General features: G+C 47.0%; 1 protein-coding gene across 1 annotated transcript; it reads left to right on the plus strand.

Annotated features, from left to right (window-relative positions):
• Positions 1–556: 556 nt before the first annotated feature.
• Positions 557–1,495, plus strand: OR13J1 (olfactory receptor family 13 subfamily J member 1; the record flags this gene model as incomplete). The annotated part of the gene is made up of 1 exon (XM_080709035.1): positions 557–1,495. One exon carries the CDS (start codon positions 557–559, stop codon positions 1,493–1,495), a length of 939 nt encoding a protein of 312 aa, XP_080565161.1.
• Between the last annotated feature and the right edge of the window lie 14,479 nt (positions 1,496–15,974).

Consider the following 15,974-nt stretch of genomic DNA (forward strand, 5'->3'; position numbering starts at 1 on the left):
ATGGGGTACCATCTGATGTTGTGATCAATGTGTTCCTGTATGCAATGACCCAAACACGCTAATTAACATATCCCTTGCCTCAAATACTTATCATTTGTTTGTGGTGAGGACAATATACGTCTCTACAATTTTTCCTTGGTGCATTAAAATTGCCCATAATAGTGAGATCCATAGTGATACATTCGTATATGCATATTATATTATTTAGTCTGTTTCCTTCCCAAACGTCCCCTTTCTGTGTCCTCCTCTCTCCCCGGATCCCTTTCCACTACTCTGCTGGCAAGAGCTTTATTTTCATGAGCCCAGCATTGTCTTAAAGTGATCTTTAAGATCTCCTTCTCACACTTCCATTAACACTCTCTAGGGAAACGCTGCTCTAAACCAATCAGTGGATAAACTGAGGCCTGCAGAGGGCGAGAGGACTGCCCCAAAGTCACAGAAACAGTGCGTTTGTCCGAGCTGCAGAAGATCCTGAAATCTGCCTCATCCCAGAAAAGGCTCTGTGAGCCCCGCCTCCTGAGCCCATCTCCTTTCACCTGCTCCTTGTCCCACCAGCATGGAGGTCTTCAACAGCACAGGCATCTCTGAGTTCTTCCTCAAAGGATTTTCTGGTTACCCGGCCTTGGAGCATCTGCTCTTCCCACTCTGCTCAGCCATGTACCTGGTGACCCTGCTGGGAAACACGGCCATTGTGGCAGTGAGCATTCTAGATGCTCAGCTGCACACGCCCATGTACTTCTTCCTGGGCAACCTCTCCCTCCTGGACATCTGCTACACATCCACCTTCGTGCCCCTGATGCTGGTCCACCTCCTGTCATCCCAGAAGACCATCTCCTTCACTGGCTGTGCCATCCAGATGTGCCTGAGCCTGTCCACGGGCTCCACGGAGTGCCTGCTGCTTGCCATCATGGCCTATGACCGCTACCTGGCCATTTGCCAGCCGCTCAGGTATCCTGTGCTCATGAGTCGCCAGCTCTGCTTGCTGCTGGCGGGAGCTGCCTGGGCGCTCTGCCTCCTCAAGTCGGTGGCCGAGACGGTCATCGCCATGAGGCTGCCGTTCTGTGGCCACCGCGTGGTCAGTCATTTTACCTGCGAGATCCTAGCAGTGCTGAAGCTGGCCTGCGGCGACACGTCAGTCAACGAGGCCTTGCTGCTGGTGGGCGCCATCCTGCTGCTGCCTGTGCCCCTGGCCCTCATCTGCCTGTCCTACCTGCTGATCCTGGCCACCATCCTGAGGGTGCCCTCAGCAACTGGTCGTCGCAAAGCCCTCTCCACCTGCTCGGCACACCTGGCTGTCGTGTTACTTTTCTATGGCACCGTCATCTTCATGTACATGACGCCCAAGAGCAAGAAGGCCCGCGTGTCTGATGAGGTCTTCACGGTCCTCTACGCCGTGGTCACACCCATGCTGAACCCCATCATCTACAGCCTGAGGAACAAGGAGGTGAAAGAGGCCGCCAAGAAGGTATGGAGCAGGAGGAAGGCCTGCAGGTGAGGCTGGGCAGCCTCTGCACGGGCGACCGCAACGTGGGCAGGACAGAGGGCCACACGCACCTTCATCCCAGAAAGGCATCACCAAGTTCCACGGATTCTCTGTACTACAGCTCACCAATCACCCTCTGCTCCTTGCCCCGTCATGGCCCCCCAGCTGGCTCCACCTCCCTCCAGGGCCCCCAGCCAGCCTTGTTCCTCCTTCCACCCATCCTGATGGAGCATCCAGAAGGATCGTTCGAAAGCACACAGGATCACATCACTCTTCTGACTGACATCTGTATGTGGGTCCCCACAACCTCGGGACAGAGTGGACGCTCTTGGAGACCCTCACCCCAGCCTCCTGCCCACAGTCACACAGGCTGCTGCTCCCACCATGTGTGCACACACCACGTGTAAGGACTGCCTGGCTGCAGGTCTCCTCCCCAGGAGGCCACGCCAGCCTGCTCCGCTCCACCATTGCTTTCCATTGATGCTTCTAGAGCTGGGATGGGATGGCTCTGTTCCAGCACCAGGCCTTGCCCAGCCAGGCCCAGGCCCTTCACAAGTTTCCTAAATATGTAAATGAGCTCCAGAATGTACGGGCGATAATGGCAGAGCCCAGAGTCCTCATCAAAGCTGAGCAGAGTTAAGCCGGGCGTGGTGGCGCACGCTGTAATCCCAGTACTTGGGAGGCTGAGACAGGTGGACCACAGGTTCACAGCCAGCATCAGAAACTTAGCGAGGCCATCTACAAATTAGTGAGAACCTGTTTCAAAATAAAAAAAAAAAAACAGGGTTGGGGGTGTAATTCAGAGGTATATAATAATTAATTAACCAATTAATTAACAAATCCTGTTGGAGTCCAGTGATAAAATGTGATGCAGCCACTAGAAATCTTATTTTTGAAGAATTTGACAAGGGAAATGCTTACAAAAAACAGAACATATAACATCGTTCCAGTACCTTCCTAATTTTATTTTTTTAAGTATCTTTCTTGTGATTAGATGGATAACTAAGAGTAGTTTCCTCTGGATGGTGAGATTGCAGATAAGTACTGTTCTCTTATATTTTTCAATTTTGCTCTGTGTTTCTAAAGTAACCATGACTGAGGGTGGCGGCCCACACAGCGATCCCAGCAACTCAGGACACGGAGGCGGGAGGATCGTGAGTTCAAGCCACCCTGGGCAACTTAGAGAAACCTCTCAGAACTTAAAAGGGATGGGGAGGGTTCAGGGTTATAGCTCCATGGTAGAGCACCCTGGGTTCAATTCTAAATACTTTGAAATAAATAAATAAATTTATTACTACTGTTCTCTATTTTTAAAAATGGGAGATTTGGAGCTCTCCATTTCCAGAGGACAGGATAGAGGAGGAGAGCCCCAGCTGGGGGTGGGAAGTGGTGAAGCGGTTGCAGTACCAGGCACTTAATGAGGCCTGACCCCCGGTGAAGCAGAGAGGGTGGAGCTGAGAGGTGTTTGGAAGCTATGGACATATACAGGCACTATAATATTTTGGAGATGCATATATATGTGGGTTGATATGTGTCCACCAATAGTCTTTGGGATTACAGAGGGAAGGGGTGAGGGAGAGGAGAGACTGCGGACGGATGCCTGGGTTCTGGGCTTGTTCAGGTGGACAGAGGTGGGAAGAGCAGCACAGCAGGTGGTGCAGGGCTGAGAAATGACGAGTTTGTCTCAGACCCGCTGAGCTCAGGTATCCAGCCAAAGGAAGCTGTTCTGAGGGTAGATAGCAAATAAGTGATACCAGTCTTCCAGTGTTTTACTTTGTCCCATTCCCAATAAAACATTAAGAGACAAATCATAATACAGTAAGACAATTTGCAACTTCTGCTGATTTATTGAAGGCTGTCTCTAAACCGTTTCAACGTGTTAGTCTATATTGTGAAAGGATATGAGATAGAGGGAAGCGATGAGCTTCTTTGGATGAATTTGAACTTGGAGGAATCCAGGTGCTCTAGCAACCCAGAAGGAGACAACCATTACACCGTCCAGGCACCCAGGCCTGGCGAAGGGAATTCCTGGGCCCGCAGCCTGTGGCCTCCAAGGGGGAGGACTGCAACCAGCCTGGCCTTCACATTCCCTGTCCAGTGTCTTTCGTGTATACACCAACACCAGCAGGGTCCTCTTGGGACAGGGTGAGGGACCTGGAGACTCTGAAGCCCAAGTCCCTCAGCGGCCAAATCCGCATCTTTGTGTAGTTGCAGAGTTTGAACGTTAAATTGGGCAGGGACAGTGAGGTCCCTGAGAGCAGTGAGCTGGTGAGCTGACTGTGTGGCAGGGGACCAGGTGGCTGGTCCTTGGAGCCCCTTGGCCAAGCCACCCAGCTCATCGTGCCTGCTGGAAATGAACTCAGCACTTCCTTGTTGACTGCCCAAGCTCCCAGCATACACTTCTGCCACCCAGGCCACAGGCAGGAGGGAAGGAGCGCTCAGCTGGCATCTTATTTTCATGCAAGCTTTTTGGAAAAAAATTAAAAGCTACGATCTTTGCTTGGGGCACAAGGGTAATAACATAATCCATCACTCGGCAGGTACCGACTTGTGCTGGGCTTTGTGCTAAGTAAGGGCTTTACTCTAGCTTACTGGAATCTCAAAACAGCCCTGGCTCTGAGGAGCTACCCATTACAGGTAAGGAAACTGGGGCTGAGAAAACTATTAGTGAGTGACAAGGCTGGGCTTGGACCCTGCTGGGTCTGAGTCCAAAGCCCACCCCCCACTCCCCTACCACACGGGGAGGAAGTGGTGACACAGGAGTCCCACCTTCAGAATCCCCGAAATCCAGGCATTTCAAGGAAGCTGTGCCTAACGCTTTCTGCTTATTATTCCCCTGTTTTACTTTTAAAATAATTGTGTGTGTGTGTGTGTGTGTGTGTGTGTGTGTCTACACCCCAGTTCTATTTTATTTTTTATTTCAAAACAGGGTCTTGCTAAAGCTTGCTTCAAAACTGCAGTTCTCTTCAGTTTCCCAAGTACTAGGATTACAGGTGTGCACCACCACGGTTGGCTGCTCTTAAAATAATCTTTAAGCCTGAAATAAGTATGAAATGGGCAAAATTAGACTTACCAGCCAATGAGATTGATGTGATATTGACTTTGCAAGGGAATCCTGGCTGGTCACACCTCAGGATTGGAAATTACTAGAAAGATGCAAGAAACTGTTTCATAGATTACAGAATACCAGAGATCTCTTACTGAAGAGCTACATTTCTCAGAGAGAGGAGCTAGACCAAGATGAGACAGCAGAACAACAACAAGGATGAAGGGCCCTTCCCTGCCGGTCGAGGGTTCAGGCCCTGGTCACCCCACTCCTTGGGAGAGGTAAAACTGCGGATGAAACCACGCAGTTATTTTCAGAGTCGCTCAATGTCCTATCGTCCTGTGAATCTCTTTCATGTATCTCAAGCTCAAGGCTAAGGACCACAATGCGAATAAGATTATCACATTGTTCTATAGGGCATTCACACCCTCGCTGAACCCCATCATCTACAGCCTGAGGAGAGCAGAGGTGAAAGCTGCTGTTACAGCTCTGCTGAGAGGAGGTCTGCTCTCCAGAAAAATGTCCCGCTTTTACTGCTGCTCTGCATCTCTGTCAGTTGGCACGGGCTAGCTGATGCTGCACTGATGTCCTCAAGTTTCAGTGGCTTAAAACCATGAGAGTGGATTTCTCGCTCGTGCTGCAGGTCTACTGGGGCTCGGCTGGGGCGGGTGCTGCTCTGCACCATTGTCTGCAGCCGCTGGGACCCAGCGACAAGCTGTTACCATCCAGAACATTGCTGGTCACCATGAGAAAAGGAAGAGAAGGTCACAAAGCCTCAGGGACTCCGTGGCTTCAGCTCAGAAGGGACCCAGGCTGCTTCCATTCACATTTTATCAGTCAGTACCAGGCACGTGGCCACATCTCACAACAAGGGGCAGGAGAAGCCCGGCTATGAAGTAGAGGAGAAGAAATAAAGGAAATAGACAGAAAGGAGACAAACAGGGAAGGAAAGAGGGACTTGAACTTTAAATCTAAAAACTCCATGAACATCCTCACCCCTATTCCCCAGGCCTGAATTCTTAAAAGGTCCAATAAATCTTAGCCTATTAGAAGTCAAGTTAATTAGTGCCTATATGCCTTGTTAGCATACAGATGTATTTTTAGATGGATCAGAAGAAGTCTAAAAAAGATATTGTTTAAAGCTCAGTGATATGCGTACAGTCCAAGTGCTATCCATTAACTAGATAATGTCACCCTGAAGATTCTGAGAAGAACCAGACCACTGTGTTCCATGATCAAAGAACTCGAGCTCATTAGGCTAACATCACCCCACAAACCCCTCATGCTCAAAGTTTTCTTTCTTTTCTTTCTTTCTTTCTTTCTTTCTTTCTTTCTTTCTTTCTTTCTGGTGGTACTGGGGGTGGAACCCAGGGGTTTTCTACCTCCAGGCTATACTCCTAGACCTATTTTAAACTTTATTTGGAAACAGGGTCTCACTAAGTTCCTGAGAGCCTCACTAAGTAGCTGAGGCTGGCTTCCAACCTGTGTGGTGCTCCTCCTGTCTCAGCCTCCCAAGCATGGGGATTACAAGTGTGCGCCACCATGCCCGGCATGCTCAAAGTTTTCTATAAAACAAAAACCATCAACCTCACCCACCCCAATGTATATCTCACTCTATAAATAGCCCACTCTTCTTGAATGCATATTTCTTGCTTCCCTAAATAAATCAGTCTGTGAGTCTGGCTGGCTTATGCTAAAATTCTTTTCTTTCATGTAAAGCAAGAACCCCACAGATCCCAAGTTGCGTTCCCCTCTCTCCGTTTGGCAATTCCTCCAGACCCTTTGCAGATTCAACCCTTCTCCTGGGACACTGCTGTGTGCCTGAAAGGAAGGGAGAACCAAGAGGTTTTTGAATACCACATGAGTGCATGCCATTCTGCAGAGGCAACCCAAGAGCTACTGGGGATGGCACCTTCCTTTGCCCTGAAGATCCATTCCTTTTCAGCTGCTATGGACTTAGCATCCCAAGGGAGCTCTGGTTCTCTCAATTGTGGTGGTTTTCTTTGTGGTCTCTTGAGGTAGATTGGAGGTTTCTTCCCAGAATTTTCTCCGTGTGTGTGTGTGTCTGGTTAGGATTGCACACAAAGAGATACCCAGGAGCGTGGAGGGCACCAGGCCCTGTGGAAGCACCATGACACCAATGTGCCAGATCACCTCATTATTGTTCCACTGAAATGTGTGGGCTGACTTTTAGGTTGGTGTTCCTTTGGTCAATAACAAAAAAGATGTGGTTGAAATCACATGGTAAATGTGGGAAATTTAGGAAAAGTACTTTATAAGACTGGGTTCTATTAATGTAATTCTAACCCAATTGATCACTTCCTAAACTTTGTTTTGTTCTGTTGGATTTTTCTTTTTTAAACGTGCTTTTATTGATGTATTATGGTCTCATGTCATAATGTAAATCATGTTGACAGTGACATCACAAGGGCACAGCACTTGGTGCCCCTCTGCCTCCTCATTTCCTCCCTTCCCAATACAGAGCAATGAGACTGACGTTGGTATAGTCACAGATATACACATAGTCAATGGTAGTATTTCCATTAAAGAAGCTCAGCCTTCCTCCTCTCCTTCCCTTAGACCTCCTCCCTGGCTCCACTGAGGTTTCTCTTCCATTACCTAGAGTCCCTCTTTTACCCCAATTACTCCCTTTGTGCATATTGGAGAAAACATATGACCCTTTACTTTCTGTGATTGGCTAGTCTCACTTAACATATTATTCTCCAGGTCCTTCCATTTTCTTGCAAATGACATAATTTTGTCCCTCTGACAGAAGTCAAATATCTAGAATATACAAAGAACCTAAAAGGCTTTGCACTAGAAAAAACAAATAACCCAATTAAGAATTGGGCAACTCTTCTTTGCAAAAGAAGAGAAACAAATGGCCAATAGATACATGAAAAAATGTTCAACACCATTAGCAATCAGGGAGATGCAAATCAAAACTACACTGAAATTTTATCTAATGCCAATCAAAATGGCTATCATAAGGAAGTCAAATAACAACAAATGTTGGTGAGGATGTAGGAAAATAGAAACCCTTCTACACTGTTGGTGGGAGCGCAAACTAGTTTAGCTGCTATGGTGAGTAGTGTGGAGACTCCTTAGAAAGGTAGAAATGAGCCGGGCGTGGTGGCACACGCATATAATCCCCATGCTTGGGAGGCGGAGACAGGAGGATCGCGTAGGTTCGAAGCCAGCCGTTCTGGCTGAAGAGACCCTGTTTCCAAATAAAAAAGTATAAAATAGGTCTGAGAGTGTAGCCCAGAGGTAGAAGGGCTTCCAGGAACCCCAGTACCACCACCAAAAAAAAAAAAAAGAAAAGAAAAGAAAAAGAAAAAGAAAGGTAGAAATGGATCTACCATGTGATCCAGCTATACCACTCCTTGGTATCTTTCCAAATGGGTTGAAAGCAGAGAACTACAGTAATATATGCATACCCAGGTTCATAGTAGCACAATTCACAATAGCCAAATTATGGAACCAACCCAGCAATTCATCAGCAAATGAATGGATTAAAAAATTATGGGATATACACATAATGGAATTCTACCTAGCAATTAAGAAGAGTTTTTTAATTTTATTTTATTTCTTTACTGTTTTTTTTGGGGGGGGAGGGTAATACAGAAGATTGAACCCAGGGGCATCACTTAGCTACATCTCCAGTTCTTCTTTTCATTTTGAAATATGGTCTTGCAGCCAGGCGTGGTGGTGCACGCTTGTAATCCCAGTACTTGGGAGGCTGAGACAGGAGGATTGCAGGTTCTAGAACAGCCTTAGCAGGTAGTGAAACTCATCAACTTAGCAAGACTCTGTTTCAAAATAAAATTTTTTAAATTGGACTGGTGGTATAGCTCAGAGGTAGAATGCCCCTGGGCTCAATCCCCAGTATTGCAAATTATATGTATATTATAATATATACATACCTATATTATACATAAATATAAGACCATATATACATTGATACATTACCTCCTGTTGCCCTCAACCTGCCATCTCCCTCTGTCAGTCTCCCAAGTGTGGGGATCATAGGCAAGTGTCACCGTACCTTATTTACATACCCTATTTACATTTTCATACTGTAACTTACTTAGTTCATCTAATGCTCCAAAAAGGGGTATCCAGGCCTCACAGAATGCCCGATGCAAGCATATTTCAACCATGTAAACACTGGAATACCTACATTTGGGATATAATGGAACTTATTGTCATTGTCTTTCGTTTCCTAATTCCCCTTTCTCTTAGAAATAGTTTTGGGACCTGGTTAAGTGTCACTGAGAAGTACTTGTAATGGTTTGGGGAACACAAGAGGTGTGAGCTTGCAGCAGGATGTCAGCAATCAGCAAGGAAGGCTGCACAGCCCAGGATGTAGGCTTTTGGGATCTAAGAACTTAAGTACCGCTGGGAAGGGTATGTGGCTTGGACCTTATGGGTTAGCCTCACACAACTGCAAGGTTTGATAGATTTTTGCCAATGGTTTTCTGTATTTGTTTTGTTTATATTTTTCATCTCCTGATTGGCTGTTTATCATTCAAGGATTTGGAGAGGGATGGGATGTGGCTCAATGGTAGAATATTTACCTAACATGGGTGAGGCCCTGGGCTCCATCCCCACAACAACAAGGAAATGGAGGGAAAATCTATCACTAGGATTTAGGGAGAACTATTAACCTAAAGCCATGTGTTCTCTACCTGCTCCAGGACTTCTGAGATACTGAAATCAGATTAGAAATTTATCAGTGCATGCTTGCTGCCCTGGTGCCAGGGGAGCAATGTAGCTCAGTGATTCTGTGTGAGGGACTGGAGTCAGGCTGAGTGAGGCTCTGAGCTCCATCACTCACTCTCCCCTTTAGACAAAGTAGGGGAGGGAGGGAGGGAGGGAGAGAGAGGGAGGGAGGGAGAGAGAGAATGAATGAATAAGGAAAAGCATGTGCCTGGTAATTGTACATCTGTAACAATTGTGCATCTATAACCTGTAATCCCAGTACCTGGGAGGTTCAGACAAGAGGAGTGCAGGTTTTAGGACAGTCTCAGAAACGTAGCAAGACTCTCAGCGACAATCTAGTGAGACCGTTTCCAACCCAAAATGGAACTGGCTGGGGATATAGCTCAGAGGCAGAATGACTCTTAATTCAATCCCTAGTACCACAAAAAATAAAAATAAAAAATTTCCAGGCATGGTAGCACTTGCCTGTAATCCCAGGACTTGGAATACTGAGACAACAAGTGGGATGGCATCAAACTAAAAGTTTCTGCTTATCAAAGGAAATCATCAAGAATCTAAAGAGAAAGCCTACAAAATGGGAGATCTTTACCACCTATCCTTCTGACAGAGGGCTAATATCCAGAATATACAAAGAGCTTAAAAGACTTTACACTAGAAAAACAAATGACCCAATCAAGAAACGGGCAACTGAATTGAATAGAAACTTCACAAAAGAAGAGACACAAATGGCCAATAGATATATTTTAAAATGTTCAACGTCATTAGCAATCAGGGAGATGCAAATCAAAACTACACTGAAATTCCATCTAATCCCAATCAGAGTGGCAAACATTAAGAAGTCAAATAACAACAAATGAAGCTGGGTGTGGTGGCGCACACTTGTAATCCCAGCATTTGGGAGGCTGAGACAGGAGGATCTGGGTTCTCGGCCAGCCTCAGCTACTTAGTGAGGCCCTCCACAACTTAGTGAGACCCTGTTTCAAAATAAAGAATAACATAACAGTGTTGGGAGTGTAGCTCGGAGGAAGAATGCCCCTGGGTTCCATCCCAAATACTGCTAATAATAATAATAATAATAATAATAATAATAATGATAGCAACTAATGTGGGCAAGGATGTGGGGAAATAGAAACTCTTCTACGCTATTGGTGGGAGGGGTTGAAATCAGAGAACTACAGTAACATATGCATACCTATGTTCATAATAGCACAATTCACAATAGCCAAACTATGGAATCAACCTAGGTGTCCGTCAACAGATGAATGGATTACAAAATTATGGGAAATAGATACAATGGAATTCTACTTAGCAATAAAAAAGAACAAAATTATGTCATTTGTAAGAAAATGGAAATACCTGGAGAACATTACATTGAGATTAAACAAGCATAGAGCTGGGCGTGGTGGCGCACACTTGTCATCCCAGGATTTGGGAGGCTGAGACTGGAGGATCACGGTTCACAGGCAGCCTCAGCTACTTGGTGAGGCCCTCCACAACTCAGTGAGATCCGGTTTCAAAATAAAGAATAAAAAATAGGGCTGGGGGTGTAGCTCAGAGGTTGAATGCCCCTGGGTTCTATCCCCAGACCCGCAAAAAAAAGAATAAATAAAATAAAAAATAAATAAGCACAGAAAGAGAAGAGACATATGTTTTCTCTAATATGTTCGAGCTAGGGAGTATTTGGAGTACCAGAAGGACTCCAGATAATGGAGGATATCCTGAGTGGAGCCAGGGAGTAAGGGTAGGAGAGAGGGAAGACTGAGATTCATTAATGGAAATGCTACCTGAGACTATGTGTATACATGTGAATATAACATTGTCAATCTGGGCACTTGGTATTGGGAGGGAGTAATGGGGAGGCGGGAGTGAGGGAGGGCACCAAGTGCTCTGTGAATATATGCCATCGTCAACATGATCTACATTATGATGTTAGACTACAATGCAACAATAAAAATATATGTAAAAGAAAAATAAATTAAAAATAAAAACAAAAAAAGAAGACTGAGAGAAGAATCACAGGTTTGAAGCCAAAAATTTAGCAAGGCTTTCGGAAACTTAGTGAGACCTTATTTCAAAATAAAAAAGTAAAATAGGCTGGGGATGTGGCTCAAAGGCCCTGGGTTCAATCCCCAGTATCAAATAAATAAAGAAATATTTAAATAGAAGTGTGTATTTTTATAGTGCTTGTGATGGTCTATTTTAGCTACATGATTGGATTGAGATGCCTTGGGGATGAGAAGACTGCACTTCTGGTGAGTCTGTGAGGGTGTCAAACAAAACCAGGGTACGCTCTTCTCACCCAGCTCCAAGGCTGAGGTCTGTGCCGCGTGGCAGGGGCTGCTCTCCCTCATCCGTGGAGCAGTGCACAGAAGGACCCCAGACGCTTGTTTCAGTACGTATACAGGGAGAATCTGAGTCCACCTAGGATTTGTGCAGTTCTCACAGGCAGGCACTGTATGTGACAAGACGCCAGGAGCACAGGGGTGACATGACAAGACCCTGAACGCCGCGTCTTGGGGGTGGGAGGTGGAGCCTACCTGCGGGTCAAGCCACACCAGCACACCCACTTCTCTACCTTTCCTTACAGTACTGGAGACTGTGAAGCAGAGAGGGGGAATCTGAAAAATATTTGGGAGGTATTGACATATATGTACGTATGTATATAGATATAGATATGTATATCTATACATATTATAATATTGCAGAAATAGAGATAAAATATGTGGGACATGTATTATGTACAATATATACATAAATCATTCCCAATAAAGTGCCAGAAGACAGATCATAATATAACATGACAATCTGCAACCTCTCCTGCTTTATTGAAGGCTGTCTCTAATCCATGCCAAGGTGTTCATCTGTATTGTGAGGATACGAAATAAGGGGGAAAGACAGAAGACGTCTATATAAACTCATATATCCAAGTAAATCCCTGGCTTGAAAGGGTCCCTTACATATACTCAGGCTCTCCCACCTTCCAAAGAAATAGCTTCTTTGAATATGGATGAATCCAGGTGCTCTAGCAACCCTGGAAGGAGACAACCATTGCACAGTCCTGGTACCCAGGCCTGGTGAAGAGGCATCCTGGGCCTGCAGCCTGTGGCCTCCAAGAGGCAGGACTGCAACCAGCGTGGCTTTACGTTCTCCGTCCAGTGTCTCTCCTGTGTACAGCTCATCCCAGCAGGGTTCTCCCAGGACAGGGTGAGGGACCTGGAGTCTCTGAAGCCCAAGTTCCTCAGCAGCCAAACCTGTACTTTTGTGTAGTTGCAGAATTTGAATTTTAAATTTGGCAGGGACAGTGAGGTCCCTGAGAGCAGGGCCGGGCTCTGTACTGAGCTTTACTTCATTTTACTGGACCCTCAAAATAACTCTACTTCTGAGAAAATACTCATTAAAGGTAAGCAATTGAGCTGGGAAAACTGTTAGCAAGTGGCAGGGCTGGACTTGGACCCAACTTAGCTGAGTCCAAGCCCACCCTCCACTACTCTGCCAAACAGGTAGAAAGTAGTGACACAGGAATCACACCTCCGGGAGGAGACGCAGCTCAATTACTATTTTTGGAAGGAAGGGATTAATGAACACCACACAAGTATAACTCAAGAGCTGCCAGGTTAACCAACTCAAGAAAGCTCTGGTTAGCTTACCTGTGCAACTTTTTACTCAGTCACCTGAACTGGGTTAGAAGTATCTTCCCAGAATTTCCTCCCTGTATGTGTCTGGTTAGAATCGCCCACGAGAGAGTCTCGTGTGAGTTGGAGGACACAGGTGAATGGCAAGAGGCCCGCAGAAGCGCTCCTGTCGGTTAGTGCAGCATGTGCACTTCCTGCTGCGCCGCCTCCTTCAGCTGCTCTCGGTCTGCAGCTCCATGACAAAAGGCAGCAGCTTCTCCTACAGCCCCAACGGCATGAGAGCCAAACACAGGCTGCAGTTTGTCGTCCTGGGCTCCTTTGCCCTGGCCCTCCTTCATTCACACCCAGCTTTCCTTCCCAACTGCCATCCCAGAGGCCCATAGCAGCTTCCGGCCCAGAACCAAGTCCAGGGGTACCAGCTTGGTGTAGACTTCTTTACCTGCTCCCATGAATGCGTAAGTCTAATTGCCCAAATAAATTCCTTGTCTTACTCTTAATGGTCCTGAAATCAGTTGAGTCAAACCCCAATTGATTCATCAAACTTAGAAGGAAGAATCTCTCGTGGCTGCCTTTTACCACAGCAACAAGTCTAAGTTCTTCAGCTTAGTTCTCAAGGCCCCCAGAATGAGGCCCCTGCTCTTCTGGCCTGACTGCACTGCGCCCTTCGCACAGGCAGCCCTCGCCACATCCCCTGCACACCCGCACCTCCAGGTCATGCCCGTGCTGGTCTCACATCACACGGGCGTGGGTTTTCAAAGCCAGCGTAGACACCATCTCTTTCATGTGTTCTTCTCTGATGCACTTGGAGACTGTCCTCTTTCCATGCCATCGTACTCTCTCAGGCCCTTTCACCTGGGACCCATTTCATCCTGACTTTTATTTGTGACATTTCACCACCACGAGAGCTCCTGTGCGGCTGGATGCCGCCACATCTGATTCGTTTCAACATTTTCCCTACAGCAGGTGTGCTGACCTGAACTGTCACTTGGAAGCTCACCACTGGAGTGGGAACCCTATGCTGCTGAGTATGCTCTGAGCAATTGCAGGCCGCCAGGGCTCAGTGTGTCTGTGTGCAGATATGTGCGAGGGAGCAGCCATATTGCCCGTCACAGCCCCATCCTCAAAGCAGGCAAGAATGGTCTGGATCTTGGACTCTCCCCAGCAGCTGGGCCACCAACAACTCTGGGCCTGGTTCCCTGCTACACTCAGCACTGCCTTGCTGCTGGTCCCCTTCTCCCAGGGACCCCACACGTACCTCAATCAAAGTATCCAAACCCGAAGTCATCCCTAACTCTTCATGGTGGTACTATCCCAAGGAATGCTACTATCACCCCATGTCAGAATCCTGGGGGTCATCCTATATTCTCTCTCATGCCTCATCACCCACACACACAATCAGTCGCTGAGTCCTGTGCAGTCCACCTCCCAAGAGGTCTGAAATTAGCCCCTCCTTTCTGCTGACATCATAGAAAGAAGCCTTTATTGTTTCTCAAATAGTGTGACAGCTATGTTACTGCATTCTTGTTTTCCAAACCCTCCCCCAAACCCATCCCCTGCACCAGCCATCAAAAACACCAATCTGAGCTGGACATGGTGGTACACACTTGTAATCCCAGTACTTGAGAGGCTGAGATAAAAGGATGGCAGGTTTGAGGACAGCCTCAGCAAGTAGTGAGACTCTTACCAACCTAGCAAGACCCTGTTTCAAACTAAAAATTAAAAAATAGGGCTGGGAGGGGGGGTTAGCTCAGAGGTAGAATGCTCCTGGGATCAATCCCCAGTACCACACACACAAAAACTTAAGCTCTCCTTAAGTCCCTTTAGTGGTTCCTCGTTTCCCATCAAGATTAGACCTCATCTACATCCAACCACATCACTGGCCGCTAGCCTCACCCCCCTCCACTCCACACACACACCCTAGGCCCAGTCACACATGCTCTTCACAGCTCCAAATAAATAGCACTCTTTCCTGCCTGTGCATCTCACCCTCAGGCCTCCCATGCCCAAACACTCTGTGGCCTTTGGCTTAGCATATACTGGGCTTGTGTCTTGCAAAGGGGAAGGCACTATGCTAATGTTCTAAGTGCTCTATTGAACAGGGACCAGAGAGATGAACAGGAATCCCAAGGGGCAGAGACAACACTAGTGACCACAGAGAACATGTTGGCATTGTGGAAACTCATTTAATCCTCATTCAATCCCCTCATTTCCAGAAGCCTCTGCCCCTCCCAGCTCGGTGTGGTGTGTCCCAGTTCCATTGCTTCTTTATTACCTTCTGTACTCTGCTGACTTGGTCCTGAATCCTGGCTATTTGGGGTCAAGGGTCCTAGTGACCTGGTTCTCTCCATCTTGGGAGCAGACAGCTCACCGGCCTGCCCTCATCCTTGCTCATCACTCAGCTGGCCACATCATTCCCTACTCAGTGTCCCAAGGAGGAGATGTGACTGCAGAAAGCAGAGGCTAGAGGGACGCTTTCCTGGCCCTTGAGCATCAGAGCCTAGGCCTGGAAGGGAACAGAAAAGGCTTAAGGCACAGATAAAAGATTGGGGAAAATAAAATGAAAAGTAATAGTAAGCCCCCTCGCCCACGGCACCTCCATATTAACAGGTGAGAGAAGGGAGAAACAGGAGGAAATGTAGTGTGAGTACTGGGACCAAAAGGTCCCAACAGAGAGGGACCCTGAGCCAAGCCCTGGACAGGTCTTCAGGAGTCCAAAGATGGAGCTACTCATGCCTTGTTCATCAACGTAAACCCAGAGCTGGACCCCAAAGTAGAAGTAGCTTCATGGTGTCTGCACAGCCAAGACTGTAGGCAATTTCACAGGTCTTTGCCTGTGGTACAGAAGACACCGAACTTCAGACTAAATAGGTTTTACAGATGAGAACAAGAGACCTCCCTCATCCAGAAGACCTGTCTGGGCCATTGACTGGAAACCAGATGGGAATATGGAAACCTCAGGGAATGGTAAAGGATGGGCATCGGTGACCAGAGAGAATGCTCTCTCAACATCTCAGCTTTCTGTAAGACCCTCAGAACTCGGCTATGACCCTCATGGAGAGAGAACTCCAGATGACAAACGACTTCTGGC

Source organism: Muscardinus avellanarius (assembly GCF_963383645.1).
Source record: "Muscardinus avellanarius genome assembly, chromosome: 13".
Classification (NCBI taxonomy): domain Eukaryota; kingdom Metazoa; phylum Chordata; class Mammalia; order Rodentia; family Gliridae; genus Muscardinus; species Muscardinus avellanarius.